The sequence below is a fragment of the Sorex fumeus genome, unplaced genomic scaffold, assembly GCF_029834395.1.
Source record: "Sorex fumeus unplaced genomic scaffold, SorFum_2.1 ptg000064l, whole genome shotgun sequence".
NCBI classification, from domain to species: domain Eukaryota; kingdom Metazoa; phylum Chordata; class Mammalia; order Eulipotyphla; family Soricidae; genus Sorex; species Sorex fumeus.
The window spans coordinates 6736229-6764082 of record NW_026606121.1 but is presented as its reverse complement, the minus strand read 5'-3'; the positions used below and the strand labels follow the sequence as shown (position 1 = coordinate 6764082).

General features: G+C 64.4%; 3 protein-coding genes across 3 annotated transcripts; 2 read left to right on the top strand and 1 right to left on the bottom strand.

Moving 5' to 3' along the window:
• The first annotated feature begins 654 nt into the window (after positions 1–654).
• Positions 655–3515, top strand: CUNH1orf174 (chromosome unknown C1orf174 homolog). Its single transcript, XM_056128490.1, has 4 exons — positions 655–761; positions 2326–2418; positions 2497–2766; positions 2837–3515. The coding sequence occupies exons 1-4, from the start codon at positions 747–749 to the stop codon at positions 2957–2959; spliced, it is 501 nt and encodes a 166-aa protein (XP_055984465.1). The 5' UTR covers positions 655–746; the 3' UTR covers positions 2960–3515.
• Positions 3516–4399: 884 nt separating this feature from the next.
• On the bottom strand, positions 4400–8145 carry DFFB (DNA fragmentation factor subunit beta). Its single transcript, XM_056128347.1, has 7 exons — positions 8023–8145; positions 7467–7593; positions 6581–6769; positions 6282–6361; positions 5700–5870; positions 5157–5257; positions 4400–4692 (listed from the first exon to the last, which is right to left on the bottom strand). Exons 1-7 carry the CDS (start codon positions 8143–8145, stop codon positions 4452–4454), a joined length of 1032 nt encoding a protein of 343 aa, XP_055984322.1. The 3' UTR covers positions 4400–4451.
• A 594-nt stretch (positions 8146–8739) lies between these two features.
• Positions 8740–26295, top strand: CEP104 (centrosomal protein 104). The gene is made up of 22 exons (XM_056128346.1): positions 8740–8953; positions 11032–11153; positions 11786–11959; positions 12137–12275; positions 14170–14232; positions 14374–14450; positions 15954–16122; positions 16198–16353; positions 16667–16813; positions 19005–19187; positions 19366–19533; positions 19752–19925; positions 20893–21069; positions 22135–22341; positions 22575–22682; positions 23175–23211; positions 23576–23642; positions 23928–24036; positions 24837–24975; positions 25423–25490; positions 25722–25812; positions 26095–26295. Exons 2-22 carry the CDS (start codon positions 11041–11043, stop codon positions 26208–26210), a joined length of 2682 nt encoding a protein of 893 aa, XP_055984321.1. The 5' UTR covers positions 8740–8953; positions 11032–11040; the 3' UTR covers positions 26211–26295.
• Positions 26296–27854: the final 1559 nt, after the last annotated feature.

Sequence of the window (27854 nt, the reverse complement as noted above, 5' to 3'; positions counted from 1 at the left end):
GCCAGGACAGGGGCAGCGCCCCAGAGCTCCTGGGCGCCTCCAAGCCCGCTTCCAGGGTCAGGGTCTTCGCGGGCACATCTCAGAGCATTCAGGGCCGGAGAGAAATCCACATTTCCCTCCGGACTGAAAGGCACGCGGGGAACCACCCGGCTGAGACATGGCGACCACGGAGGCATTAAGAGGCTGCCCATTACAAAAATGGCCTCCGCCCCGCTAAAACATGGCGGCCACGGAGGCCGTGAGGGCTGCCCTTTACAAATATGGCCGCGGCCCCACTAAAACATGGCGGCCCCGGGAGCATTCGCGGGGGTGCCTTCACACACTTGAGCCCGCTCCGCTGAAACATGGCAGTCTCGGAGGAAGGAAGGGACTTCCCAGTGCAACTACAAGGCCGACCCGCTGAAACACGGTTCTCGCGGGGTATTTGAGGAGGTGCCCTTTCCTAAGATGGCCGCCGCCCATCTGAAACATGGCGGCGACAGTTACTGAGGAAGCCGCCCATAGCCAACATGGCCGCTGCCCCATCAAGCATGGCGGCTCCGGAGACAACCCCCCACCCCCACCCCCACGGAGCTGCCCCGCCGCCTACGTAAAGAATCAAATTGTCGGCGCAGACTCGCGGACGCCTGGCTGTGATTGGCCGGCCGCGGGGACGTCAGCGTCGGCGTCCGCGGGCTGCCGCGGGGCGGGGAGCGTTGGACCCAAGCGCGGGGCTCGGCGGCGGGGCGGCTCGGCCGCTCACACTCATGAGGAGCCGCAAGGTGAGGAAGCCGGGCCGTGAGGGCTGCGGGCGGGGGGCGGGCTGCGGAGGAGCCGCCGATGCATTCGAGGGTGTGTCTTGGAGCTGCTGCCGGGGAAGCGACCCGGACCTGACCCGACCCGGGGCTGCACCTGGGGATCTCCCGCCCCCGCCGCCGGCTGCACCCTGGGAAGGGGCTCCCGTACCCACCCCACGCTGCACCGTGGGAAGGGGCTCCCGCAATCCCGGCTGCACCCCAGGACACCTCCCATACCACCACCTAACTGCCCCCATGGAAGGGGCTCTCGCACCCACCCAGCTGCACCCCGGGGCACCTTCCGTACCATTTCCTAGCTGCACCCTGGGACGCTCCCGCCCCTGCCCTCAGCTGCATCCTGGAGGGTCCCGGACCTGCCCCCATTCGCACCATTAGGGGCCAGTTCACTCTCCCGCGGGGAAGGGGGTGCCCCTGCAGGACCGCCGGTTCCCCCTTCCCTGCACGGAGTCGCGGCCAGGCGCTGGCAGGGCCCCCCCACCTTCTCGGGAATGTGGGTCCCTGCCACTCCCAGGTCAGGGGGCGCCCCGCGGGCTCCTCCAGCGTCCGCAGCTGCCCAGCGTATCTGTGGATCCCCCGCCTCGCGTCCGGTGTCCCTGTTTTTCTAGGAGACTCCAGGGACGGGGGTCTTCATGTCTGTCTCTAGGCTGCAGTCCTGGGGGAGCCCCTGGGCGTCTTCACCTGTCCGCCCACCTGCCCTCCACGTGTTCCCGGGGACATGTGTCTGCAAAGTGGGCTGTGGATCCAGACGTGTGCGACTCTGTGGGGGTCCCCTCCCCTCCTGGGAGCAGGGACGGAAGCTCTGGGGATCGGGCTGCTGGGGTGGAGTAGCGGCCCCTGCACTGGACATGGGGCTGGACCCCCGGCAAATGGGCAGGTTTCAGTGGGGGGCTGCTGGCCCCTGTGGGACCCTCGGGCGCCTCCCCCTCACATAGGCCCGGCTGGGGTGCTGTAGAGCCCCAGGTTCCCTCTGGGGAGACCAGGACGGGGAGGGACGTCTTCCAAGGGCACTGGGACCAGGAGCACCTGAACCTCAGCCTCCGGGAGCTCAGACAGGCGGGTGCAGCTGTGGGCATGAGTTGGGGTGAGGCCTGGGGAAGGTTTGTCCTCAGACGCAGGATCCCCAACACTGCAGCCACTGGGGAGGGGGGGTCTGCCCCCTGCTCTGCTGCTCTGGAGAGCCTGCACCCAACCCATCCTTCCCAGGTGCTGCCCACCTCATCCCTGCATACCTCTCCCTCCCTGAGCCTCTCTGGGAAGCTGACTCCCCGCCCACACACACACACACTCACCCCTGCACCCTAAGCATATGACGCAGCTGCCCTCACAGCTGCTGGCTCATTAACGGCTCCTGGTGCCCACCGGCCCTCCTTCCGTGGCCGTCCTGCTGGTGGGGCGCCTGGTTGGGCCCCCTGTCCCGTGGAAGTGGCACCTTTCTGGGGGCCGGTGCTGCAGGCAGCCCTCGCCTCGTGCGTGCCCCATGTGTGCTGGCACGGGGTGGGTGCCCGCCCCTCAGCACCCTCTGTTCCAGCTCCCAGGTGGCGTGCGCTCCTCGGCGCGGCTGCGGGCCCGGAGCTGCGTTCCCCGCTGCGCCTCCCCACCGGACACCCGTCCTGCATGCCAGGTGAGCCCCACGCACGCGCAGCTGGGAGGGGACAGGTCGGTGCCACCGCCCAACCGCTCACCGCCCCCTTCCCTGCAGCCCAGCCTGGCCCGGCGCACCCCTAAGAAGTTCAAGTCTGACAGAGGGCCCCCGGGGAAGGCCCCGGCCCAGAAAGCCGCCCCCCGGGGTCTCCCCGAGGCCCGCTGCCACTCGGAGCCCCGCGACTGTGCAGGTGTCGGGAATGGGGCGGGGAGCCCTGCGCGCCCCGAGCCACCCCTGCCACCCCTGGATCCCAGCGTCTTCCTGGACGACGACAGCAACCAGCCGCTGCCCGTCGACCGCTTCTTCGGCAACATGGAGCTCATGCAGGTGCGCGGGGCCCGGGAGGGGGGTGCGTGCCTCTGCCGCCCCCGTCCCTGCTCACCCATTCTGCCCGCAGGACCTGCCACCCGCCACGGCCCCCTGCCCGCCTCTGAGCCGGCGTGAGCTCCGGAAGCTGCACTTCCGGGCCAAGGACGACGATGACGACGGCGACGGTGATGAGGACGCTGCTGAGCTGTAGGTGCGGGTGAGGCCCGCTGGCACCCGGCCTGCCCGGTCGGCCCGGCCCCCGACACCCGCTGGGCTCAGGGCATGGGGCCGGGCACACCGACACAGCGCCCCCCACGCTTCTGTTTCTGGCCAGTTTGTTGCCCATTTTCAAGATCTGGCCATCTCGGGTGAACACAGTGCTCATCCTTAAAGAACTTCCCTCCAGTTCGTGCTTGCTGCGGGGGTCCCGCCCGGTACCCCTGGGGAAGGGGTGCACGCTGCGCCCGTCTGTGCCCCTCTCCTGGGGCGCGGGCCGCCTGAACCCAGGGCCGGAGTCAGTTCCTGCAGCTGCCCCGGGGCTCCCTGACAGCGGCCCCATCTTCAGGCCCATGCCCGGGAAGCCCCGCACTGGCCCAGAAGGTTCTCAGGCCAGCACAGGATAGGAGGCTGTGACCGCGGGTCCCAGAGCAACCAAGGCACAGGCCCCTCTATGCTGCTGGGGGCAGAAATCATCGACCCCCTTTATCTGGATCCGTCCCTGAGTATAAGCGTGCTGGCTGACACATCTGTTTCCCGAAAAAAGTCTTTATTGCCCATTCTGTTTATAAAATAGTATCATATAAAAAAAAAAGTATCACAAAATAGGTATTTGTAAAAAAAAGAATCATGAAATCCTCATTTCAAAAACTTCCCCTCTTGGGGCCAGAGAGTTAACACAGGACACGAAGCACCTTCCTTACGCACATCCGGGCCCATCCCCGGCAGAGGGGGGTCCCTGGAGTGGGGGTCCCCCAGCACAGCCAGCAGTGATCCCTGAGTAGTGACCCCACGGGTGCAGCCCCGAACAAGCAACAAAAGCTTAGCGTCTTAGCAAAGGCCTGACTTGGAAAAGGCATCCTGAGGCTCGGGCCACACCCCCGGAGTGTCCCTACAGACCTTAGGACACTGCACTTGGCAAGTGCCCCTGGCAGTGAGGCCTCACACCTCAGTTCCAGCCACAGCAGCACATCTGCAGGCACCACGAATGCAGCTCACCAGAACTTGTGCACCCCAAAGAACGCAGCACCTCGGAGCTCCTGGGCGTACCCCAGCGTGGGGGCAGGCAGGGGCCAGGGCATAATTCCGGAAGGTGCCGTTTCAGAGTGACCCAGCTCTGGGGTGCCACGGTTCCAGCACCATGAGGCTCCTTGGGCAGGGCAGGGCATGGGCAGGAATGTGCTCCCTGGCGGTCCCTCTGAGCTGAGGGCCAGGGACCCACGCTCACCGGAGGACCAAAACCAGATCTGCAGCTCCCAACTTGGGATTTGTAGGAGCGGCGGTGGAAGCTGCTACAGGCCCAGCAGGACAACAGCACTGGCCATGCTCCTGTCCACAGCCAGGAGATCTGCGTGGTCACGCAGCACTGGTCAGGGACAGGGATCTAGGGCTGTGGTCCCCATGGGCGGGGGGGTGGGGCGTGGCCTCCGGTGGGCGTGGCTTTGTGGCAAATGTGGTCTCTGGTGGGCGGGGCCGCCGGGGTGTGGTCACCTGCGCCTACGAGCCTGCGGCTTCTTCCGCTGCAGCTGCCTGCTCTGGGGCTTGTAGACCCTGCGAGGGTCGCAGCGGAGCTGGTGGGTGGTCTTCTTGTGGCAGGCGATGTGCACCAGCTTCAGGTTCTCTGAGGTGAACAGCAAGCTGTAAAAATACTCCCAGTCGACCTCCCTGCCGTCCCGGGCCGCCACCGCCTCGGCCAAAGCGGGCACCACCGTGCGCTTCTTCTCGATGCTGCAAAGGACCACCCGAGGGTCAGTGTCTGTGGCTGCCTCCCGCCGGCCGTGCCCGAGGACGCAGCTGACCAGCTTGGCTGATGCAGACTGCTGCAGTGGACAGCAGGACCCACAGCCACCCCGGGCTCCAGCCCCGCAGGCTGGGCAGCATGCGGAAGACTCGCATGGACATCGGGCACAGCCCCAGGGGCAGCGCAGGCGGGACACACCCAGAAATGGGCGCAGGAAGGAAAGGAGCCGGTGGGCACCTGGGCCCTGTTCATGCCTCAGAATACAGGAGCGTTGGCCCACAGGACAGCCCACCCGCGAGGTTCCACCCGTCAGGTGTGGCCCTGACTGGTCATTCAAGTGACCTCTGCAGCCCACCAGCCCCCAGGGAAAGGGGCCGAGCCTGGGGGCCCAGGCACTGGGCTGCCCGGGCCATTCATGCAGCTGACCCCCCAGGTGCCCCGGGGCACGCACACGTGGTCCAGGTTCCAGGTGCTGAAGAGCACGCGGCTCTCACGGTTGCTGTAGGGGTTGATGGAGTGTCTGGACGCACAGTCGGCCATGTCGAACGGGCCCTAGGCCAAGAGAGGGGCAGATGGCACTGAGGCCCGTGCCTCACTGTCCCTTCCCAGCCCTCAGGGCCCCATCCCACCCACCACCTCCAACAGGGCCCGCTGCCTCCCCCCCCAGGCCACTGTCCAGCCTGACCCCTGCTCCCCCCACGGGCCATTTGATCTCACCCCCAAGAAGCCTCACCCCGAGCACCTGCTCGAGAGCCCCCAAGGCCTCCCCACACAATCCCACTGTCTGGCCAGAAGCTTGGGGGACCCTTGGGAACAGCACAGGGATGACAAAGGCAGCCCTTGGCACTCATCCTGTGTGAGGATGGACAGAAGAGGGACAGGCAGAAGGCCCCATCCAACTATCCGGCCCACCAGATGTGACCAGAGACACCCGGGACCCTTTGGGGGCAGCGAAGGCCGTGCAGGGTGGCTGACACCTGGGAGGGGCGCTCACCTGGCAGGAGAACCAGCCCTCGGGGGTGCAGAGGCGGTCACCCGCTGGGGCGCCCCGGTCGAAGTAGCTGCCGTGGTAGCGCTCAGCACGGAGCTTCTGGCTCATAGCATCCACCAGGCGCGAGAACTCCCCTCGTGCGCCTGCGCCCACAGCCGGTACGAAGCCGCTCACCTGGGATAGTGAGAGAGCAGTGGGCGCGGGGGCCCCGGACCCTGGTCAGGCCAGCAGCCATCCTGACCCCATCCTGGGCCCTCAGCCGGGGTCAGCTCCCACCGTTTTGCAGCTGGCCACAGCTGGGAAGCGGGAGGGAGACAGAGTGTCACAGGGGGTGGGGGGGGCTCGGCGGGGAGGGCCGCAGGCGCATGGGGGGCTGACCCAGTCCATCCCTAGGAGCCCTGGGTTGTCACCTGTGTTGTGAGACTCTCAGTGAGATGCCTCCACCCCAGGGCCAGCACCTGCTACCAGGTGGGAGGGAAGCAACACCCCACAGCATTTCTGTGGCCACTTCTCAGCAACAGCCCAGCCCTGTGGTCCCTGTGGCGGGCACAATGGGCACAGCAAGCACTGCGCGGGGCGACTCACCTCCCTCAGGTAGCTGCGGATGCGGCTCTCACAGCTGTGCCTCAGGTAGGCCGCCTTGCTCCGGAATCGGGGCTCCAGGCCTGGGCAGGGGGGGCAGGGGGGTGAGAGCCCAGCTCCGGGACACAGTAGGTCTGTGCCCCAACACCTGGCTCTGCTTGCCAGCACCCCACGTCTGGCTGCTGGTGGGGGTGATGCGGAAGGAGGGTCCCCCACCGCTGCTGGCGCTTTCCCTCCCGCTCAGGAGCCCCACACCCGACCTGGGGGGATGGGGGGCCCCCAGGACTGCCGAAGTCCCGCACCTTCAAACCAGGGCGGGTCCTGGGCCCGCGTCTCGGCGGCGATGTTCTCGCTGGCAGTGCTCAGAAGGTCGGCCAGGAGCCTCTGCCGCAGTGGCGCCCGTTCCCCTGCCAGAAGCTGCCGGGCCGCCTGTACCAGGCCGGCCGGTGGCCTGTGGAACACGCTCAGGAGGCGGCTGATGTCACTGACGTCTGCAGGGGGACAGGGTGGGGCCAAGGCTGACCTGGGGGCCCACACACACCTTCTGCTTGCAAGCCCCTCCTCCCCGCCTGCCAACCGGGGCTCCAGCACTCACCCCTGAGACACCCGGACAGTCCCACCCAGGCCATAGGCACCCACGGGCTCTGGGGGCTGGGCCCACCCAGGGTGGGAGAGGGGGGGTCCCGAGGCGCAGAGTTCACGGTCTACAGTGGCCAGGCCTGAGTGATTCTGTCCCACTGAGGGAGGAACCCGCGGGCATTTTCACAACCTTCTGTCAGGCAGAAACGGAAAGCAAACAGCCAAGGGTGTGGTCCCAACAGGGGGGTGCACACTCCACAGAGTGGCCCCCGGGGGCCCTAGCCGCTTCACTCGGCCCCAGCTCCCACTTCGTCCCAGCCACTGGCAGCACCTCTGGACACAGCACCCTGAGCCAGGGGCCCCCAGGGATGGGAGAGCTGTGGGCGCCCCACCACCCCAGGGAGACACCCCCTAGAGCCTCACAGTCCCAGAGCCCTGTGGTCCGGGTCCCTGCCACCCCAGCAGGCAGATGTGGGGGCTGACCACAAGCCACAGCTCTCCCTGCACCCAGCATGAGCATAAACTGAGTCAAAGGCATAAAGACACACCAGCGGGCAGACATTGGGTCCCCCCACCCCACCTGCGGCGCCCCACTCGCCCCCAACTCACAGCCCTGCCAGGTCTGGCCCGCCGTGAGCAGCAGGAGCTCCGTGTGGTCTGCGACTCGGCCGAAGTTCTCCTGGGTCAGCTCTGCCCCGTCCTCATAGAGACACAGGCGGGCCCCGAGCTGGGGGACCTGGGCGGGGGGAAGGGGGAGCCAGGGGTCGGCGGGCTTACCACGTGTTCAAAACTCCAGCCCTCCTAAGGGGTCCTCCTCTGACCGCCTGGGCGCTGCACCGAAAGGATCCGGTGACACGGGGGATGGGGACAGCCCCGGGTGACCTCACTGCGTAAAGTCCTCCAGAAGGTACAAGGTCGCTTCTGTGGACCTGCCACCCGGGGCCCCTACTGCGGTCCCGGGGTTCCAAGCCCGCCCCCCGCACGGAACAGGGTGCACTGCGCACCCCAGCACGGAGAGCCCCCCCTGTCCGGGCGGGTCCAACAGGACCCTCCGCCGTGAGCCCAGCGCCGAGACCTCGGGGTGCGAACTGCTCCCCGCGCCCCTGTGCGCCCGCGGAAGCTCCGGGCCTCAGTTTCCCGCCTGTGACACCCGCGGCCGACGCACCTGCAGGAGGCGGCACCCCTTCTGCAGCACCTCTTCGGGGCTCCTGCCCGCCACCCCGAATTTCTGCGGCCCGTGCAGGACACGCAGCTTGAACGCTTTGGGTTTCTTGAGCACGGCGCGCATCCTCCGTGGGCTCTGCACCGCGCGGGCTCCGCCCCGGGCACCCAGGCCCCACCACCCGGAAATTCCATTATCCGGCAGGCCGGAGGGCGACCGGCCAGACGCTGCCAGCGCGCAAGCACCGCCCCTAGAAACTACATTACCCAGAAGGCTCCGGGGTGGCTGGTTTACGTCTTGTGCGCAAGCGCTGCCTCCCAGAAACTACATTACCCAGAAGGCCCGGGAGCGGCAGTCCAACGCCTTGTGCGCAAGCGCCGCCTCCTAGAAACTACATTACCCAGAAGGCCCGGGGCAAACGGCCTGCCTCTTCCTGTGCGCAGGCCCCGCCTCCTAGAAATTACATTACTTCTCGCAAGCTCCTGTGGTGCAAAGACCCCTCCACCGCCTCTCCACAAGCCCGATACCCGGGAGGCTAGAGGAAAGCGGAGGACCTGTCCATCCCTGTGCACTAGCCACTGTCGCCCTAGAAACTCCATTACCCAGAAGGCACAGGGAGGCGAGCGGCGGCTCCGCGTCGTGCGCAGGCGCGGCCGGCGCCAGACGTTCCATTACCCAGCAGGCCCCGGCCAGAGGGAGCCCGAGCCGCGAGCTGCGCAGGCGCGGAGGCGCGGGCGGCGGGCCTGGTTGTCATGAGAGCGGCGGTCGTGGCCCGGGCGCTGGGCGCGGCGGCCCCGGGCTGCTCGTCCGCTGCCACCGCCGCTGCGGCTCGGGGTTGCGGGCCGGCCCGGGGCAGCGGCGGAGGCGCCACCTAAGCCTGCCGGAGGAGCGGCGGGGGACGTCGGGGGCGCGGGCCGAGCCCCTGTCCGAGCAGGTACCCGAGCGGGGGCGCGTCCGCGGCGTCCGGCCGAGGCCCGGGGTTCCGCTTGGCCGGTCCCGGGCTCCGCTGGCCGAGTCCTTGGGGCTCCGCTGGCCGGTCCCCGGGACTCCGCTGGCCGGTCGCAAGGCTTCGCTGACCGTTCCCTGGGGCTCCGCTGGCCGGTCCCCGGGGCTCCGCTGGCCGGTCCCCGGGGCTCCGCTGGCCCGTCCAGGGGGCCCAGCAGCGTTACAGAGCCCAAGAAGGGCCTTTGTCGGGGGTCCCCGCGACCCGAGGCTGCAGAAGGAACCTTCGGACACTGCGACTCACTGCCCTGCACGGTTCCCAGTCGCTTTTCCTGGAATTCCCTATTTGGGGTTTAGGAAGCCCCGTGCTGGAGCCTCCACGGCGGGCGCAAGACGACCCCCTTCTCGTCTTGGCTCTGCAGAGGGCCAGGAGCTTGGGGGCCCCTCAGGCCAAGACCCTGCCGAGCTCTGGGCGCTTTTCTGGGACCCGGGACGGAGCGTGACTGAGGGAAAAACAAATACCCAGGCCGAACCCCACTGATCCCCTACCGAACAGCCCCCCACATGCACCCCGGGCTACTGGCCATCCAACACCCCACGCAGATCCCCAGTTACCCCCATTCTTTACCCACACTATACCCCATTTTCCCAACCCTACACTCCACAGCACCCCAGTATCCCAATCCTATACCCACAGTTCCCAGTATCCCCTGTCCCACACCCCACTCGACACCCCAGCATCCTCCAGCTCCCCCACCCCTTCACTGCACCCCAGATGCCCCCCATCCCCTGCCTGCACCACACACAGCACCCGCCTGCCCCAGGATCGGGGTGTGAAGGCTGCCTGCGGCTGATCTTTCAGGCCCTGCGGTGGTGCCTGTCACAGTGCCCACCCCCCATGTGTCCCCGTCCTGAGCTGGTGGGGATGGGGCCAAGGCACAGGGCAGCGGCCTGCTGGGAGTGGAGGGCTCAGGGCTGTCCCCCAAGGAGCTGGCCTGGGCGTAAGTGCAGGGCGAACCAAGTCCCCGGAGAAGGGTCCACGGGGTGGGGGCAGGTGTCAACTGCATCCTGGCTGGTCCTTGATCCTGGCCACTGGTTCCAGGTTGCCCTGGGGGCTTTCCTCTGGGCATTTGCCCCTGCGCATGTCCATCCATTCCAGCACACGTGGCGCAGCCGGCCAGCAGTCCAGCCAGTGCTGTAGCCACACCTGGTTTTGGGGGGGTTGTATACGTGCCTGGTTCCTTAAGGTTCTGGACCCGCACACTGTGTGTCCGCTTCACAGCCCGTGGGGTGAGTCTCCAGAGTGACAGGGTCGTGCTGTCCCAGAGGCCTTTTGTCACCCTTATGATGGCGGTGCCTTTCCTCACCCCACACCACTCGTCGCCAGAAAGCGACCGAGTCCACATACCATTGGGCCTTGGGCACATCTGGAAGACCTGGGGACCAGGGACAGAGCCCAAGCCACTGGCTGGCCCTGTGACCTGGGGTGCTGGGGTCCCTGAGGCCATGTAGTGCAGGGTCACACCCAGGGCCCAGCTCATCGGGGCTAATGTCTGCTGCCCCACGTGGCTGCCAGGGCCTTGAAAGGAGCCTTTCATCCTGGGGCCCACATCCCCCTGATGGCAGTTTCTCCGGGTGTAGCTCAGGAACTGGGCGCATCTACAGTGGCGTGGATGGCAGGGCCCGGGTATGGTCACGTCCAGCCATGTCCCCACGTGCTGTCCCTGCCTGCCGCTGTTCGCCTGTCCATCCCCCTACCCAGCCCCTGTGCATGGTTGATGTCGCAGGCCGCTTCCCTTGATCCCCGTGACTCTGTCACCCCACTGCTGGAGCGTTTTGTCTGATGCCAAAAAAACTTTTGTGTTTCTATCTCAACAAGAAAAAAAAAAGAAAGAAAGAAAAAGGGGAGTGGAAGCTCACAGCGGGTGCGGCGCGGGCGGCTCCGGGCATTCCCTCAAGATCCCGGGAGGTAGGGACGCAGCGGGATGCACTCTCCTGCCGCCCCTCAGCCGGCCCCCACCCCCCAGGTGCCCTCCTCCGGCCGTCCTCTCACCGGGCCTCTGCCCGCAGTGCTACACGATGCCCCACAAGATCGGATTTGTGGTCGCCAGCTCATCTGGACACGAGGACGGCTTCAGTGCCCGGGAGCTCATGGTGCATGCGCCGACCGTCAGCGGCTGGAGGTCTCCAAGGTGGGCGCCGCCCCGCCTGTGTGTCCATGGGGAATGTGGGCACAGAGGAGCCCCAAGACAGCAGCTGCGGATGAGGGGGACCTGGGCGGGACCCCTGGGGCTGCTGCAGAGGGGGCTTCACTTTCTCAGGCCCAGGGGCACCCAGGGCTACTGAGTACCGGCAGGGCATGGTGGTGGGGCCTCCCTCCCGCAGTCAACGTGCAATCACTCATTGGTGAGCCAGTGTGGCCAGCACCAAGTGCCCAGAGCCCTGGTGGGCACGGAAGCCCTAGTCCACACTGCCGGCTGCTCTGGGAACTCGGTGGCTGTGTACCTGGATGGTGCTCCAGTGGCTGTTCAAAGGGCCCCAGTAGGGACTGGAGTGATAGCACAGCAGGGAGGGCGTTTGCCTTGCACGCAACCGACCGGGGTTCGGTTCCCAGCATCCCATAGAGTCCCCCGACACCACCAGGAGTAATTCCTGAGTGCAGAGCCAGGAGGAACCCCTGAGCATTGCCGGGTGTGACCCAAAAAGAAAAAAAAAAAGAAAAAAGATCCCCAGTGGCCCAAGGCCTGCACCTGCTGGGCACAGCCCCCTGGACTCCCCGCGGCTAAGGAGCCAGGCCCGGCCCCAGCGGCGCCCTCGCTTCCAGGTTCTGTCAGTTCCCTCAGGAGATCGTCCTCCAGATGGTGGAGCGCTGCCGGATCCGCAAGTTGCAGCTGCTTGCGCACCAGCACATGATCGCCAGCAAGGTGGAGTTCTACGTCAGCGAGAGTCTGCCCGAGTACTTCGCGCCCTACCCGGCCGAGCGCTTCCGCAGGCTCGGGTGAGGCCCCCTGTCCCCTCCCCGTGTCCTGTCCCCTCCCCATGTCCCCTTGTCCCCTCCCCGCTTCCCCGTTTCCCGGCAGCAGGCCGGCCTGAGCACTGGCTGAGCTCAGCCGTGGCACATGGCTCTGCGGGCAGCTCTTGGCCAGCCTGGCTGACCACCCGGCGCTCTCTCCAGCTATGTGTCGCTCTGTGACAATGAGAAGACGGGCTGCAGAGCACGGGAGCTCAAATCCGTGTACGTGGACGCTGTGGGCCAGTTCCTCAAGCTAATCTTCCACCAGAACCATGTCAACAAGTACAACATCTACAACCAGGTACGACCCTCCCCGCCCAGCCTCATCTCCCCAGAGCAGAGCCAGGCTCCCCATGAACCCTCAGAGGCTGTGCTGGACTGGGGAGGGTCACTAGAGCCCGGGCCACTGTGGGCGGGGACGCGGGAGGGGGACATCCCAGGCCACCCTCTCTTTCCTCCCACCTGTGATTCTCACGCACACGTGCCCTGGTGGCCTAGCAGCTCACAGCTGTGCCCTGACACCCACCAAAGGACCAAACCACCCACAGCTGCTTCCAGCACCATAGCGTTGCTGCCAGGGCACCCAGATGAGTCTTGCTTCAGCACAGACACCCCCAACCCTGCGGCCTGCCGCCCCCCTCTGCAGAAAACGGGCCAGACCCCTACCGCAGGACCTCGAGACGGGTGAGAGGCTGGAGCTTTGGCCCTTCCTCCACAGCTCTGCCAGGCACCCCAGGAGTGAACCCCGAGCGCTGACCCAGAATAGCCCTGAGCCTTCCCTGTGGCCCAGAAACGAAAAATAAGAAAAGAAAAAGCGTTCCCCATGGGTCTAGTCTCACTAGCGAGAAAGCGAGAACCCAGGAGGGGTTCAGTATGTCAGAACCCAGGCATTAACACGGTTAAAAGACAAAAGGGAAAACGTGGATGTTTTTAGTAACAGCTTATTTTGGACGCGTCTAAGTATAAGGCGGGAACGTGAGGGAGGCTTTCCCGAGGAGAGGCAGCCGGGCTCCTGCCTGCTCCGCGCTTTGCTCTCCTGCTCCCTAATAAACCTGCCCCTGTGTACGGTGTGGACACTGCCAGTCTTCACTGTCACCCAGCCTCGTGTGCTCAGAGGACACACACACTTCACGCACACCCTGTCGCACTCACATACTGACAGTCGTACACACACTCACACCCTGTCACTGACACAGTCACGCACACAGGCACAGTCACACATACACTCACACCCTGTCACACATGGACACGGTCCGCACACAGGCACACACATAGTCACATTCTCTCACATGCACACACACTGACACAGTCACACACGCACACATATTGACAGTCACACAGTCATATATACACTCATTTATAGTTACAATCTCACATGCACACGCACTCACACACACTGACACAGTCACCATGACAGTCCACTCACACACTCATTCCCACAGTCATATTCTCTCACACGGGCACACACAGTGACAGTCACACACAGTCATATACACATTCACGTTCACACTGACGCAGTCACATTTACATAGACACATTACATAGACGTTCACGTTCTCACGTTCTCACGCACACATACTACAGCCTCCCTCACCTATCCCTGCCCCACGTCACCGATGTCCTGTCCTCACCCTGTGTCGTAGCACGGCCCTTCCCTAACCGCGCAGCAGCACCGTTCCTTCTTCCGACCCTCCCTCACCTCACACTAAGTTGCTTAGCTGTTTGATCCCGTAATTTAAAAATTTCAAAGATGCGCTCTTAAAATGATTCTGCTTAGGGTTACAGAGTTGCTTTCCGGTTTCACAGACACAGGGCTTTTGTTTGCTTATTCCTGGCCACACCTGACAGTGCTGGGCTCCTTGCTGGCAGAGCTGGGATTCAGCCCGGGCCTCCTGCACGCCAACTGCATCGCTGGCCCGGGTAGCGATTTTATGACTTTTAGTTTTTCGTTTCTGTGTCACCCTGGGGGTGCACGGGGCTTCTTCCCGCCTCTGCTTCAGCGTCAGTCCAAGCGGATCCAGGGCCTGGAAGTGCTGGGTCGGCTGTGCCCAAGGGGCCGTCATGCCACACTCTGCCCGGTGTGTGGAAAGGTGGTCTCGGTGACCACAGCCAGCACGGGGCCTTTGGCAGGGCTTTAGGCTACAGAGCCGAGTCACACCCGGCCCCTTCCCCAACGCGGCCTTTGCTTGCTCTAGGTGGCCCTGGTCGCCATCAACATCATCGGGGACCCTGTAGACTTCGGGGATGAGAGCAACATTGTGAGTCAGGGGCCGCCTCCCTGGGGGACATCACTGGGTCTGCCTGGGGGTCCCCATCACCCACACCGCACGCGCCCCTCCCTCGGGCTCAGCACGGACCTCTTCGCCATGACACTCAGTATGGTTGGTCTTTGCCCCAAGACGACTAGAGAGAAGCTCATCGATCACTACCTGGGCCACCACGCAGAGGACCCGGCTCTGGAAGGGACAAGTGTGGGGTAAGAGCGCCGGCATCCGCTGTGTCCCCTGAAAAGGGGGTTACCCAAATGCCCCCGACCCACACCTGGAGCTGGCCGAGCCCTGAGAGCCGTTGTTGGGGGCCCGAGCTGCCCAGGTCAGGGAAGAGGCCCCCAGCCTCCCAAGAAGCTGCCGGGGCTTAGCGACCCTGCAAGGTGCCACCAGCGTCATTCCCCGGCTGGGCAGCTCCACGTGGGTTCACGGCCCTGAGTGTTGCTCTCGGGGTCTCTCCGGCGGTGCTTAGGGGACCCCACGTTGGGGACTGGTCCTAAGCAGCCCGAGGTCCGCTCCGCCCTTTGTGCATCCCAGGCCTGGAGCCGCTGGTCCACCCCTCCCGCCTCTGCGCCAGGGCGCCCCCATGTGCCCACTGCCTGTTACTGCAGGGGCCCCACTCCAGGGGCCGGCTTGGAAGGGGTGGGGGGAGCAGCCTGTCTCCTAAGCTCCATCCAGCCACACCCGAGGCGAGGTGGCTGCAATTCTGCTGGGACTGTTGCCCAAGGCCATGCGATGCCAGCCCCCTCTTGGCCCAAGGGGGGTGGCAGGGCAGACCCAGCGTGGCTCCTCCATGGCCTTGTCCTCGCCATGTTCTGTTGCTCTCCGGACAGACACTCCCAGAGGGATCTCCCTGCTCCCAGGTGTGTCCTTGGCACCCTAGCTCCCTGCCAGCCATCCAACTTCGGGAGTGCCCGAGCTCTTGGGCCAGTGCTGGGGGGCCCGCACTTGAGCACGGGCTGCAGTGGGTGGATGCAGCCAGGACCTACAGCCACTCGGAGGCCTGGGGGCAGGGGGCTGCCCTGCGGCCTGGGGGATTCGTTGGCACATTCTCCCCTAAGTCCCTGTGGAGATGCTCTGGGCTTCCCCACACAGCCTGGGGCCCACGGCCTGGCCTCACCCGCCGCCCGGCCCATGTCAGACCGGGACATTGGTATCATGCCCTGGCGTTCCACAGGACCAGAGGGCTCGTGCCTGGTGCCCAGTGGGGGGTGTTCACTCTGCGGCAGCTGCCCCTCTCGGCTGCCCTGCACACTTGGGAACTCGCCTGCACCCGCCTGCTCCTCAGGGAGCATCATTCATCCACCCACAACCCATACCCAGGCACGCGTGTACACGCACACGTAGCGTACATACATGTGCGTGCACGCATACACACATGGACGCAGGCACACGCACACACAGGCTCCTTGTGACCCTGAACTGCAGCGGGCAGGAGTCATGGCCACAGTGTGCCCTTGACTGATGCTCCTGGGGCCATTGACCACCCGACCTCACGGGCACCCACACTTCAGTATTTGACTTCATTGTCTTACCTGGGAGTGCTCAGGGCTTACTCCTGGCACAGAATCACTCTGGGGGTGCCCAGAGAACCATATGGGACCCCCGGGATCGACCCTAGTGCAAGGCTAACATCCTCCCCTCCGTGCTCTCACTCTGACCCCAGAACACTCATACTTCTGCAGTCACTGCAGTCTTGCCCCCTCCTCCAGGAAGTCCGACTACATTTCTCCCCTGGATGACCTGGCTTTTGACATGTACCAAGACCCGGAGGTGGCGCAGCTCATCCGCAGGCTGGACGAGCGGAAGCGGGCCGCGGTGCGTGAGGAGCGCTATGACTATGCCAAGAAGCTCAAGCAGGCCATCGCGGACCTGCAGAAGGTGAGGCGGGGCTGAGCGGCGCCAGGAGGGCCCGGGATCCTGCGCCGGAGGCTGACGGCAGCAGCCTGTGTGCAGGTGGGTGAGCGGCTGGGGCGCTACGAGGTGGAGAAGCGCTGCGCCGTGGAGAAGGAGGACTACGACCTGGCCAAGGAGAAGAAGCAGCAGATGGAGCAGTACCGCGCCCAGGTGTATGCGCAGCTGCAGCGCCACGGCCTCGTGGACCTCGAGCTGGTGCGTGGGGGAGGGCGGACCCCGGGCTGGTGCGTGGGGGAGGGGGACCTCGAGCTGGTGTGGGGGGGAGGGGCGCCCTGGGCTGTTGCGGGGAGGTGGGGCAGGCCGGGGGCCCTCAGCTTTCTCCCTTCCCCACCGGCAAAGCACAGTGCGGGACGATGCTCAGAGTGTGGAACGTCTCTGGTGCCAAAGGCCCCAGCAGCATGTGTAGATGCGGGACAGCACTAGCAGAGGCTTTGCACCCCAGGCCACCCCCTCGGGCCTGCAGGGTCCCCGGAGCCTGACCTGGGGCACTCGGCGCCCCTCTCCCCAGATGCGGCCCCCTGTCCCCTCGGGCAGCCCCCGGCACTTGCTCCCGGCAGACCTGGAGAAGCCTCCGGCGCTCGCTCTGGAGGTGGCCCCTCGGCGGGCCCCAGTCACACGCTCGCCACCCACCGCAGAGCCTGGCCCCAGCACCCAGGTAAGCGACCCACCCTGCTGCGTCGGGGCCGCTGGCCTCAGGACTGCCCGCCGGATGTGAGCTAGGCAGGCCCTGGGCATGCTGAGGGCTCTCCTGGGGGCTGGTCTGCCCAGCAGGACAGGCCCGCTCCTCCGACAGGGCAGACCCTCGCCCGCGCGCCACCTCCACGGGGAACCGGGCGGGAAATGTGTGTGAAGTGGATCCCCGGGACCGTAGGGGGTGTGCTGAAGTAGAAAGCTGACGGAAACAGGGAGCTCATTGGCTTTGGTTGCCAGGACTGTCGGGGACTCTGGGGGGTTCAGGTAGGTTTGATGCAGCAGCCCAGTAGCGTCCATGGAGCTTGGTCTCTTCTGGTGTCCACCTCAGCTCCCACTCTGAGCACGAGGTGCTGTAGCTTGACCACACGGGACACTTCATGGGACACGCCCTTTCGGGACACAGGACACTCACAGGATATGCCCTGTCAGGACATGGGACACTCATGGGACACACTCTCTCGGACACGGGACACTAACAGGACACGCCTTCTCAGGACACGAGACACTCATGGGACACAGCCTCTTAACGGACACGGGACACTTGCAGGACATGGGACACTTATGGGATGCACCCTTTCAGGATGCAGGACACACCCTCTCGAGACATGGGACACTTGCAGGATGCGCCCTGTCAGGCCATGGGCCAGGCCCAGTCCTTGTCTCCATGAGATCCCACCCTTGTCTCTCCAGTGTGAGTTGCCCCTCTGCTGTCCACTCAGTGACCTGAAAGGCTGTGGCCGCCTCGCTCTGGACAAGGCCCTCTGGGGTGGGGGTGGGCGCTGCCGTCTGCTGCCCACAGAGGCCCGAGGGAGGCTCTGGACCGTGTCATCGGGGAGCTGCTGCCTAATCAGATGTGTCCAGTCCGCCCGGCTTCTCAGCAGTTTCTGTCACCAGCTGGGAAGTCTCAGGATCCTGTCAGGAGATGGGACCGATTCTTGCCCTGGAGGCTGCGTGGGGATAACGGGGCTGGGACCCTGGCGAGAGTGTCCACTGACCCCAGTGGCTTCTGGGCGGGTGAGGCAAGACCCCATGCCTCAGAGCCACGGGGCCTGGCTTTGCAGGAGTCCCGAGAGGGTTACGGATGCCCTGTCCTAGGAGACTGGACCGTCCTACCTCTGATCTGTGGAGGGGACTGCTGGGGAGGCCTGGGGGATGGGACTCCCCTCCCCATCGCGGGCTTCCGAAAGGGTCAGGCTGTGCCCCCTTCTGGGCCCCTTGCCCTCCCGCAGCCCAGCCTGTGCCTGGAGCAGTCTGTCCCAGCCAGTCCCCCACAGCACTCGTCACCCCCCTACAGAGGACAGTAGGAACCGGGTAGGCTGTCCGGGCGCCTTTGTGGACAGGGTGGGCGCGGCTGTGGCAGGTGTGAGTCTGAGGCCCGGCCCAGCCCAGGAGACAGCCAGCCCATGATCCAGGCTCAGGATGCAGGGGGCCGAGGGCCAGCTCGTGGGGACAGCCTAGAGGTGTCAGGCCGCGTGGTGGACATAGTCAAGGCTGAGAGCAGAGGCGCCCTCGGGGGACTGGGAGAGTCTGCAAACATGATTCAGAGGATGCGGCTCTCAGTTCCGCAGAGTTGCCATTTTTTCTGATGATAAGAGTGAATGTTTTAGTAAATGACTTAGAAAATTAGAATGTAACTTTTATAAAAGGAATGTTGCTCTGACTTTCTTCTTGTATTTTTAATTTACTGAAAGTGCTGAGAGGAAAGCAGGTCTTACAGTTTTACTCAGGAAAGGTAATTTGTTCACTTACTGCCGCTGTTACAGGTGAAAGGCAGAGTAACTTTGTAACAATAGAGCCTGACTTTCAGGAGCAAGCGGCAGTGTCCTCAAAAGGCAGTTCTTGCTCCTCTGATCCGGCAGCCGGCCCGGCGGGTAGTAATGAGCTTCCGGCTCGCAGGAAAGGCCGGGGAGCGGGAAGCCAACCGAGATCACAGCCACTGTCCGGGACTGCCGGGCGCTGTGGGCGCTGGCGAGGGGCGCGGCTGTGGACGCCTGCAGTGGCAGGGCCACAGGCTCATGTTTGCTCGTGAGCTGGCGTCGCGTCTCCCTGGTACAGCCACTGAAGCCCAGGGTGTGGCCACTGTCGCTGTGGCCTCACACTCCCAGCCACCGGCCTGCGGGAGGGGAGCCCCATGCCCTGTCTGTCCCTTCCAGCTCGAGTCCCTGCCCTATGACGAGAGGCCACTGCCCACCACACGCCAGCAGCAGGCGGCAGCGGAGAAGAGCGACCCTGACGTCGGCGAGGCCCCTAGCGGCCCCGTGGGCGAGCCCGAGCCCCTGACGGAGAAGGCCTGGCGCGAGGCGGGCTCGGCCATCGAGGTGCTGGGAGAGACGCTGGTGAGAAGCCCAGGTGGCACTTGGGCAGCAGGCGGGCAGTGGCGGGCTCACCCACGGGCGGCACAGCGCACCTCCTGAGCCTCGCGGCCTTGTGCTCGTTGCCCGGCATGCGGGTGTCACGGCCCCTCGTGCTCGGTGCCCGGCAGGCGGCGTCACCGGCCTTCGTGCTCTGTGCCAGGTGGCAGGTGCCTATTCCAGGACGTGGTCATACCGGGAGGACGCACTGCTGGCCCTCTCCAAGCAGCTGGCGGGGATGCCTGTGGGCGCCCCCAGGGAGGAGCTCAGGAGTGCACTAAGGGCGGCCATCTTCCTTGTCCGCAGAGCCATCAGGGATGTCGTCACCCCGGTGAGTCCCCGCACCACGGCCCGGGGTCCAGACACCGTTCGCTCTGTCCTCCTGGCTGCCGCCCACAGCGCCTCCAGCCCCAAGGAGGCTTGGCCCGGGGACTTGAGGGTCACTGTCTCCTCTGGCCTTCGGGCTCGGGGGTCTGGGGGTGTAGCCGCCGAGTGTGGCCCCGAGGCCAAGCCTCCCCCCCGGCACTGAGCCTCCCACACATCCCCCAGGTCTTCCAGGCCTCGCTGAAGCTGCTGAAGATGCTGGTCACGCAGTTCGTGCCCAAGCATAGGCTGGGCAGGCCGGAGGCCGCGCACTGCGTGGAGAGGACCATCCCCGCGCTGCTGGCCAGGACTGGAGACTCGTCCGCCCGCCTGCGCCTCATGGCCTCCAACTTCATCCAGGTGTGTGTGGCTGTGCCTCGCTCGGGGTCAGCCCGTGACGCTGGGCGTCCATCCGCACGCATCCTGCTGGAAGTGTCCCTTGGCATGCGTGTCCGTCCTGCAGGCTCATCCACTTTCTCAGGGCTCCTGTGTCCAGAATCAGTGCAAGAGAAACGGGGGCGGGCAGGCTCCATGTCTGGGGGTCGGCCCCTCGGGCTTCAGAGAAGGGTGGTGCCCCCACACCGAGCCTGTTCTGCAGTCACCTATAGAGGACTTCAGTGCCCGTGACCGCATGCAGCCTCACTGGCAGCCCTACCCCCGCGGGGCCTGGGCACCCAACGCCACAACGAGCCAGCCCAGAACCCCCCCAGGCATGCACTCTGGGCCCCTGATGGGACGGCCGTCACTCTGTGTGTGTGTGTGTGTGTGTGTCTGTCTGTCTGTCTGTCTGTCTGTGTCTGGGGGGGAGGGGCAAGGAATGAATGGATGAGTGGGGTCTAACTGGGGGTTGGGGGGGGGTTCCCTGTCCTCGCACCCAGGCATTGCCTTACTCTCCTGCCCCAGTGCTTCAGAAGTCAGAAAGCCTTTTTCTCAAGGCTCAGGCACCTGAGAAAAGAAAATCTAAATTCCTGTAACGTGTTTCACCAAGTTTCTGTCTGTTGGATGCTCATGGCTTGCTTTTGTGGATTTCTGGCTTGTCTGCCGTTTCATTTCACTGGAAATCGGGACTTTTAGCTCCGGGTTCCAGCTGCCCATCATCCCTCTCACCGTCCTGTCTCCCCTCTATTCGGTCTTAACTCCGAGTGTCCAACCAAGCTGCTTCTGTCATTTTCCAATAAAAACGACTAAACTGAGATCCGGAGAACGGGCACGGGGAAAGCCGACCCCTTGGGGTATGGCTCTGGGGACACAGCAGACCGAGAGCCGCCGAGCACTGCTTGGCCAGGCCCTCAGCCCCCAAGGGACCCCGTGGTGTTGGTCTCTGCAGGAAATGGCTTTGTCCAAGGAGGTCAAGGCTCTGCAGATCATCCCGCAATACCTGCTGCAGCCCCTGAAGGCCAACGCGTCCCCGCACCTGGCCCTGAGCCAGATGAGCCTGCTGGCACGGCTGCTGCGTGACCTGGGCACCGAGAGCGAGGGCTTCCCTCCAGATGCCGTGATGAAGGTACACACGTCCCAGTCTGCTCTGCAATCCTCAGAGGCCACGGAAGTGGTTACTTTCTGTGCTTACATCACCCGGGAACCAGCATAGGAATGGGAAGGTTTGCTGATGGGCCAGAACCCTGGCCACACAGGCTCTGCCTACCTGGTTCACCGACCCCGGCCGCACAGACACTGCCCACTGGACTCACCAACCCCAGCCACACAGACACTGCCCACCGGGCTCACCGACCCCCAACCACATGGACACTGCTCACCAGGCTCACCGGCCACACAGACACTGCCCACTGGGTTCACCGACCCAGGCCACACAGACACTGCCCACAAGGCTCACCGACCATGGCTACACAGATACTGCCCACCGGGCTTACCAACCCGTCCACACAGACACTGCCCACCAGGCTCACCAGCCCCGGCCGTACAGACACTGCCCACCGGGATCACCGACCCCCAACCACATGGACACTGCCCACTGGGCTCACTGGCTACACGAACATTGGCCACCAGGCTCACCAACCCTCAACCACACAGACACTGCTCACCGGGCTTACCGGCCCTGGCCACACAGACCTGCCCAGGCTCCTGCAGTACCCAGGAAAAGAGCACTGTCTGTCCCCTTCTGCCTGTCTGTCGATCATGCTCCCTGGGGCTTGGGCTCCCGGCCTCTGGAGTGTGGCAGTGTCCCAGTCCCAACCACTCCTGGCCCGGCTGCCTCCGGCGCAGCCTCGGGCTCGTCCCCAGAGGCATGTTCTCTGATGGCAGTCGGACTCTGTCCACTGCCCGGCCGGCACAGCCGACCCTCCCACAAGTGCAGCGACCTCTGCTCCCATCACTTCCTGAGCAGGTGACATCATTGCCACCTGCATCTTCTCCTGCCCTCTGGGCTCTGGGACATAGCAACACGTCCCCCCGCTCAGCAGGGCTGTGCCAGGTGACGCGGCCTCCGCCGTCCTGAGGTCTCACGAGATGAGCCGTTGTGGGGTCTGTGCCCTGGAACTGCTTGAGTTTCGGGAGGGCAGAGCGGCACCACATGGGCCAGAGTTGCCCAACCCTCGCGCTGTCTCTGCAGTTCACCGTGAGCGCCCTGGAGCATCGCGTGTACGAAGTCCGGGAAACAGCAGTTCAGATCATCCTGGACCTGTACCGGCAGCACCGCCCCGTGGTCCTGGAGCACATGCCGCCCGACGATGCCGCCACGCGCAAGAACGTGCTCTACAGAACCATCTTCGAGGGCTTCGCGCGGATCGACGGCCGGCCCACCGACGCCGAGCTCAGGGTGAGCGCCCTGGGGCGGGCTGGCCTGTGCGCCCTCAGCGGGGTCCCCGCTCTGCCTGCAAGCCTCGTGTCCCCTCTGTGACAGGCGTCATCCCAGCCCAGGACCCGGCAGCGACCTTTCCGTGAGCCTGGTGAGCGGCGCTGCTGCTGCGGCCGAGGCTGGCGTGTCAGACGGTCTGCGGGGACTCAGGCTGCCCGAGGAGCCTCCTAACGGAGAAACCGTTTCCCTACCAGGCACAGAGGAAGGCAGCCACGGAGGAGGCAGAGAAGCGAAAGAAGGAGGAGATCCGAGACCTGCAGGGGCAGCTGGCGGCCCTGAGGGAGCTCGAGGCCGAGGCCCAGGTGAGCGCGGTGCTGGCCTCCCTCTCGGGCTGTGATGACGGGAGTCGAGAGAGCTGGACCCCAAGGGCCACAGCTGCTGCCCACCTGCCTGTGCCTGACTGACCAGGCTTCTGAGCGCACACAGCTGGCCCGTGGCCATCACCAGCACCCCAGATGGCTCCCGAGCACCATGGGAATGCTGACTGAGCGCAGAGATGGGAGTCAGCCCTGCGCAGGGCCGGCTGTGGCCAGAGTCCTAAACACATCCAGGGTTCTGAGGGGCCTCGGTCGGGGGGACAGGAAGAAGAGGCGGCAGGGCCAGTTCCCACAGGAGCTGTGCCAGAGGCGGGGGAGGAAAGAGCCAACCGAGTGGCGGGGGGAGCTGTGCGCCGTGGACGCCGCTTCAGTCTCCCCCCAGCCTCCGTCTCCCTGTCTCTGTACCCCCATCTCTCCCCGGGTCGCTCCCCCCGTTCTGCCGCTGCCTCTCACCCTGCTCCCCCTGTGTCTCCGTAGGAGCGAGAGAGTGACACAGTGAAGGTCCTGACTGAAGGCACGTGAGCATGGTGGGCTGCTCTGGGCCAGGGTGGGACCCCAATTGTCACAGCATCACCTAAACTACGTCCGTTTAGAGCCGGAGCTGGTGGGCAGCTGCTGGCCCTGCATGTATGGCCAGCCTGGGCTGGCTCCCTGGCGCCACAATGGTCCCCTGCGTCCTCCCATGAGTGACCATCACTCAGCCGGGTGTCAGCCCTGAGACCACCAGGTGTGGTTCAAGCACCCCCACCCGGAAACCAAGAGAAGGGAAGAGGGAGCCTGTAAAGTGCGCGGGAGTCGGGTCCAAGCCCCGCCGACCTTGGACATGGGCATGGGCTGGTCGCCATGGTCACGGGACTTCTGTGTTCTGACACCTTTAGACTCTCCAGGGAACAAAGTGGCCACCACCGACGCCCCGGAAACCCCGGATACCCACTACCTGGATAAGTGAGTGCCTGCTGCCGAGCCCCGGGGAGTCCGTGGACAGTTGCAGGGGGAGCCTTGCAGCGTGAAGGGTCCCCAGGCAGGCACTCGCACGCGCAGGCATTTCCCAGCGCCACGGGAGGTGCGAGCACTGGCCTGGCAGAGACCCAAACCAGTAGCCACACCGGGACGAAGTGGACTCGGTCAGGCAACCCCAGATGCAGCTCTTGGGGCCGGAGCTCCTGTCGAGGAGGCCGGGGTGGGGGCGGGCACGGGCACGGCGCCTCACCTGCTGCTCTGCCCACTCAGGCTGTGCATCTTCTGTGGGGAGCGCAACGACGCCTTCACTGAGGAGGGCCTGGACCTGCACTACTGGAAGTACTGCCTCATGCTCACGCGCTGCGGCCACTGCCAGCAGGTCAGCCACGGACAACGCACATGCTCACACGCATGCTGTGCACACGCACCCACAAACACACACGCCGAGAGCTCTGCCTTGTGCTCACACTGACAGCCACAGCCTGGTCAGGCAGCTCCAAGACAGTCCCCACACGCGCCCCGTCTCCACAGTCCCCACACACACCCCGTACCCCATCTCCGCACGTGCCCTGTCTCCACACAGTCTACACTCGCCCCGTCTTCATTTGTCCCGTGCAGCCACTCAGGGTGTGGCAGCCCTTGCTGGGGTAACGGTCGCCCCTCTTCGAGTCTGATAGCCCCCAGCCAGCCCCTCTTTGGCATGCAGCACCTGGGCAGCTGGACGCCTTCAAGCTCCACCTCTGCCCGGTGCCGCCTCGACCAGGCCCCAGCCCCCTCAGGATGCCCAGAGACCCCCAGCTGGGGGGTGGCATCAACGTGACCGCCGCCTGCGTCCAGTGTCCGGCACGTGGGCCACACTCCTGCCACCGGTGCCCCCGTGCCAGTGCTGTAGAGGTTGGGGCCTGTGCCCGCCGGCCAGAGGGACCGCACGGAGATACAGCCCCAGGATATAGGAGGAGAGTGTGGCCACCACCCCGCACCTGCCCCTGGGACCCACCGGCCTCAGCCTCGCGGTGCGGGGGGCATGGCTCTTGCTCTCTGCCGGACCCCCAGAACTCCCCACGGCTCCTGGGCCCTCCCTCAGCACGTGCCTTGGAGCTGAGGACCCCAGGCAAGGCCTCAGGGAACACTTCTGGGGCCCCCGTAACCCCCACTGCCCCCCCTCCCTCTTGGGACCAGGTGGTGGAAATCGCCAGTTTGACCGAGCACCTGCTGACAGAGTGTGACAAGAAAGACGAGTTTGGAAAATGCTACCGCTGCGGAGAGGCCATCTTAAAGCAAGACCTCCCGGCACACATAAAGGCAAAGGAGTGCGAGCGTGAGTGGGGCCGGCCGCCCTGCCGCCATGCCTCACCCCTGCTGCCACACCTGCCTCTGCCACCATGCCTCACCCTGCCACCCACTCCCCTACCCTGCTGCCATCCCTCACCCCTGCCACCCACACCCTCTCCTGCCATCACACCTCACCCCTGATACCCACACCAGCCCCTGCAACCATACTGCACCCTTGCCACCCACAGCTGATCCCTACCACCCACACCCCACCCTGCCTTGCCGCTCCTCACCCCTGCCACCCACATCTCATCCCTGGCGCCCACGTGTACCCGTGCTGCCCAACCTCAGCCCTGCCGCCCAGACCCTCCAACTCTGCCCAGACACCCCACTACACCCAGACTCTGCAGGGGCCCAAGTACTGCCCAGGGCCCCCTTTTCTGCCCATGGCGCTGCCAGGCTCTGGGACTAACTGCTCACCAAACCCTTCCAGCTGCCAAGCCAGAGAAGCTGGCGAGCCGCTGCCCACTGTGCCATGAGAACTTCACCCCTGGGGAGGAGGTGAGGCACCCCGCCCTGCCCTTGCCCCTACCCCTACCGGGATGGGGGAAGCTGCCTGGTACAGTGGGGGCAGCCACGCCCTCTCAGGGCTTCTCTGTGCCAGGTGCCTTGGCTGCACGGGCTCAGGCTCAGATCACCGCCCCTGCTGAGGCCCATGTCCTCCCTTTTGTGGGAACCGTGGGGGCCCTGTGGTGCCCTCCCCCGCCCCCCGACAGTGCTATCACCTTGCAGGCGTGGAGGGCTCACCTGATGGGTCCTGGCGGCTGCACCAGGAATCTGCGCAGGACACACGTGGCACCCAGGGGACCTGCCCTGCCCCCGGGTAAGCACCTCTGGCCAAAGCCTCTGCTGACAGGGCCCTCTGTCCAGTCCCATGTGGTCAGGCCTAGAGGCCCTGCAAGGAATTCCCAGACTTGCCCCTGAGGTGTTTAAAGAATGGAAAATAGGGTATGTGTGGGATACAGTCTGCGGGCACCATGGTGGGCACAGACACTGCCTCGGGCTATCCCGAGGACCCCCACGCCACTATCCTCCCCGCTTAGGCCAACCCTGGAGCCTCTCCAGGGCTGTGACTGCCCGTGTGACACGTATCTTTCCACCTCAGGCAAAGGCCCGGTAGGGATGAAAGCAGTGAGCGCCGGCGCTAAGATGGGCAGTAAGATCCCCACCCCAAAGGGTGGCCTGAGCAAGAACTCCAGCCGGACCTACCTGAAGCGGTGATGGCGTGACCCAAGCACCTTCTGCCAGAGCCGGGCATCCTGGGAGCCCTGCACTGCCCACCCCGGGCAGGCCCGCCCTGTGCCTGGGATGTACCCCCATGTTGCCGCTGCCACCCGCATCCTCACCCTGCACAGCCTGCCTCCTCCGCCCAACACGGGGGCGTCCGGACCACCCCCAGCTGCACCCCCACGCCCCGAAGCCCCAGCCCCAGGCCACATGGCCGTGGGCTCCGCCCGTGAGATCAGAAATAAACTCCGCACAGACCTTCAACTGCTCCCCTGCTCCGCCTCTGTGTCCACCCAACCCTGCCCACACAGCTCTGCCCCTGCGCATCCCAACAGCCCGAACCATGAAAGCAAACCAGAGACCGTGGGAGGGGGGCGGGGCATGGGGGCTGTTGGCATGGGTGCCAGGTGAAAGGGCCACGTGGAGGCAGACAGCCTCTGACAACCTCTGTCGGCCGAGAACAGGGTGGGGCCTCGGGGTGGGGCCGCAGTGTCACCTACTGGGCGGGCACAGCCCCAGCCACTGCCCCTGCAGCGAAAAATAGGTCCTGGCCAGGCGGGCAGCTGGCGCGGCCTTGGGTTTCCAGAGAGGATGACCGCTGTGCCTGGCCTGACAGCACAGACACTTCCGCGGATGGGAGAAAAGGCACCTGGGAATCATTCTCTGCCCTCCAGCCAATGACATGATGGTTCTCTCTCTTATAACTAAATTTGTTAGAATATTTCACTTTTCAGCAATTGGCAGCAGCAGATACTTTTCAAAGTCTGAGGCTGGAGGGTTATGAGAAAATGAGAAAATCATGTACTTCCCTAGGAATGCCTCCTGGCTGTGACCGACAGCCCTTAAAACCTTCAGTCAGGCACCATAAGGAACCAGGGTAACGGCACTACAGCTGTCTGGAAGCAGATCTCTACATTTGCAACCGTGATGGCTTACTGCATTTTTGTTCATGTTGTGAATAGTTAATATTTGTTTTGTTTATCATTTCAGAATGCACCTACTAAATCTAACAAGAACTGTAGCTATACATTCCGTATTAGAGTACAAATGTAAACACTTTTGATGAAAGTTTGCAACTTTTTAATGTTTTAACCTAGTTTTCTATTTGTCTTTATTTCAGGTACAGGATTACAAAATAGCCAATATATTTTTGTTGTCTTAGAGCTCAGGGGCTGTTCATTCCCTGATGTCAGTGTAATAAAAGTATCACTGGATGTTTGTCTTTTATTTCAAGATTATAAGAAGCAGTGGGTCACTGGCCCAAATTAACAGCCAAGAAAGTGGGGGAAGAAGTTCGGGGGGCGGGGAGGATGCACATGGGGGGGTGGCTGCCTCCAACCCCTTGGGCACTGGCCCTTGGTGGGGAAGTGGCAGAACTCACGCTGCCCCCAACCAGAGCCCTGCCCCTTGGTCTGGACAAAAGGACCTAGAATGTTCTTTCCTTTCTGATGGATCAGAAAAGGAAAGAACTGCGGGGCCTGTCACTGGGGAAACAAGGCAGAAACAAGCTGTCCGCCCTCCCACACTTGTTTTATTTGTGTAGTCAGGACCCAGGGGCTGCTCCGGGGACAGGGAGGCTGCCCCATCCCGGGTGGGGAGGATGCAGGGGCGCCCGGCTCTGCTGCCCTCAGTGGGGAG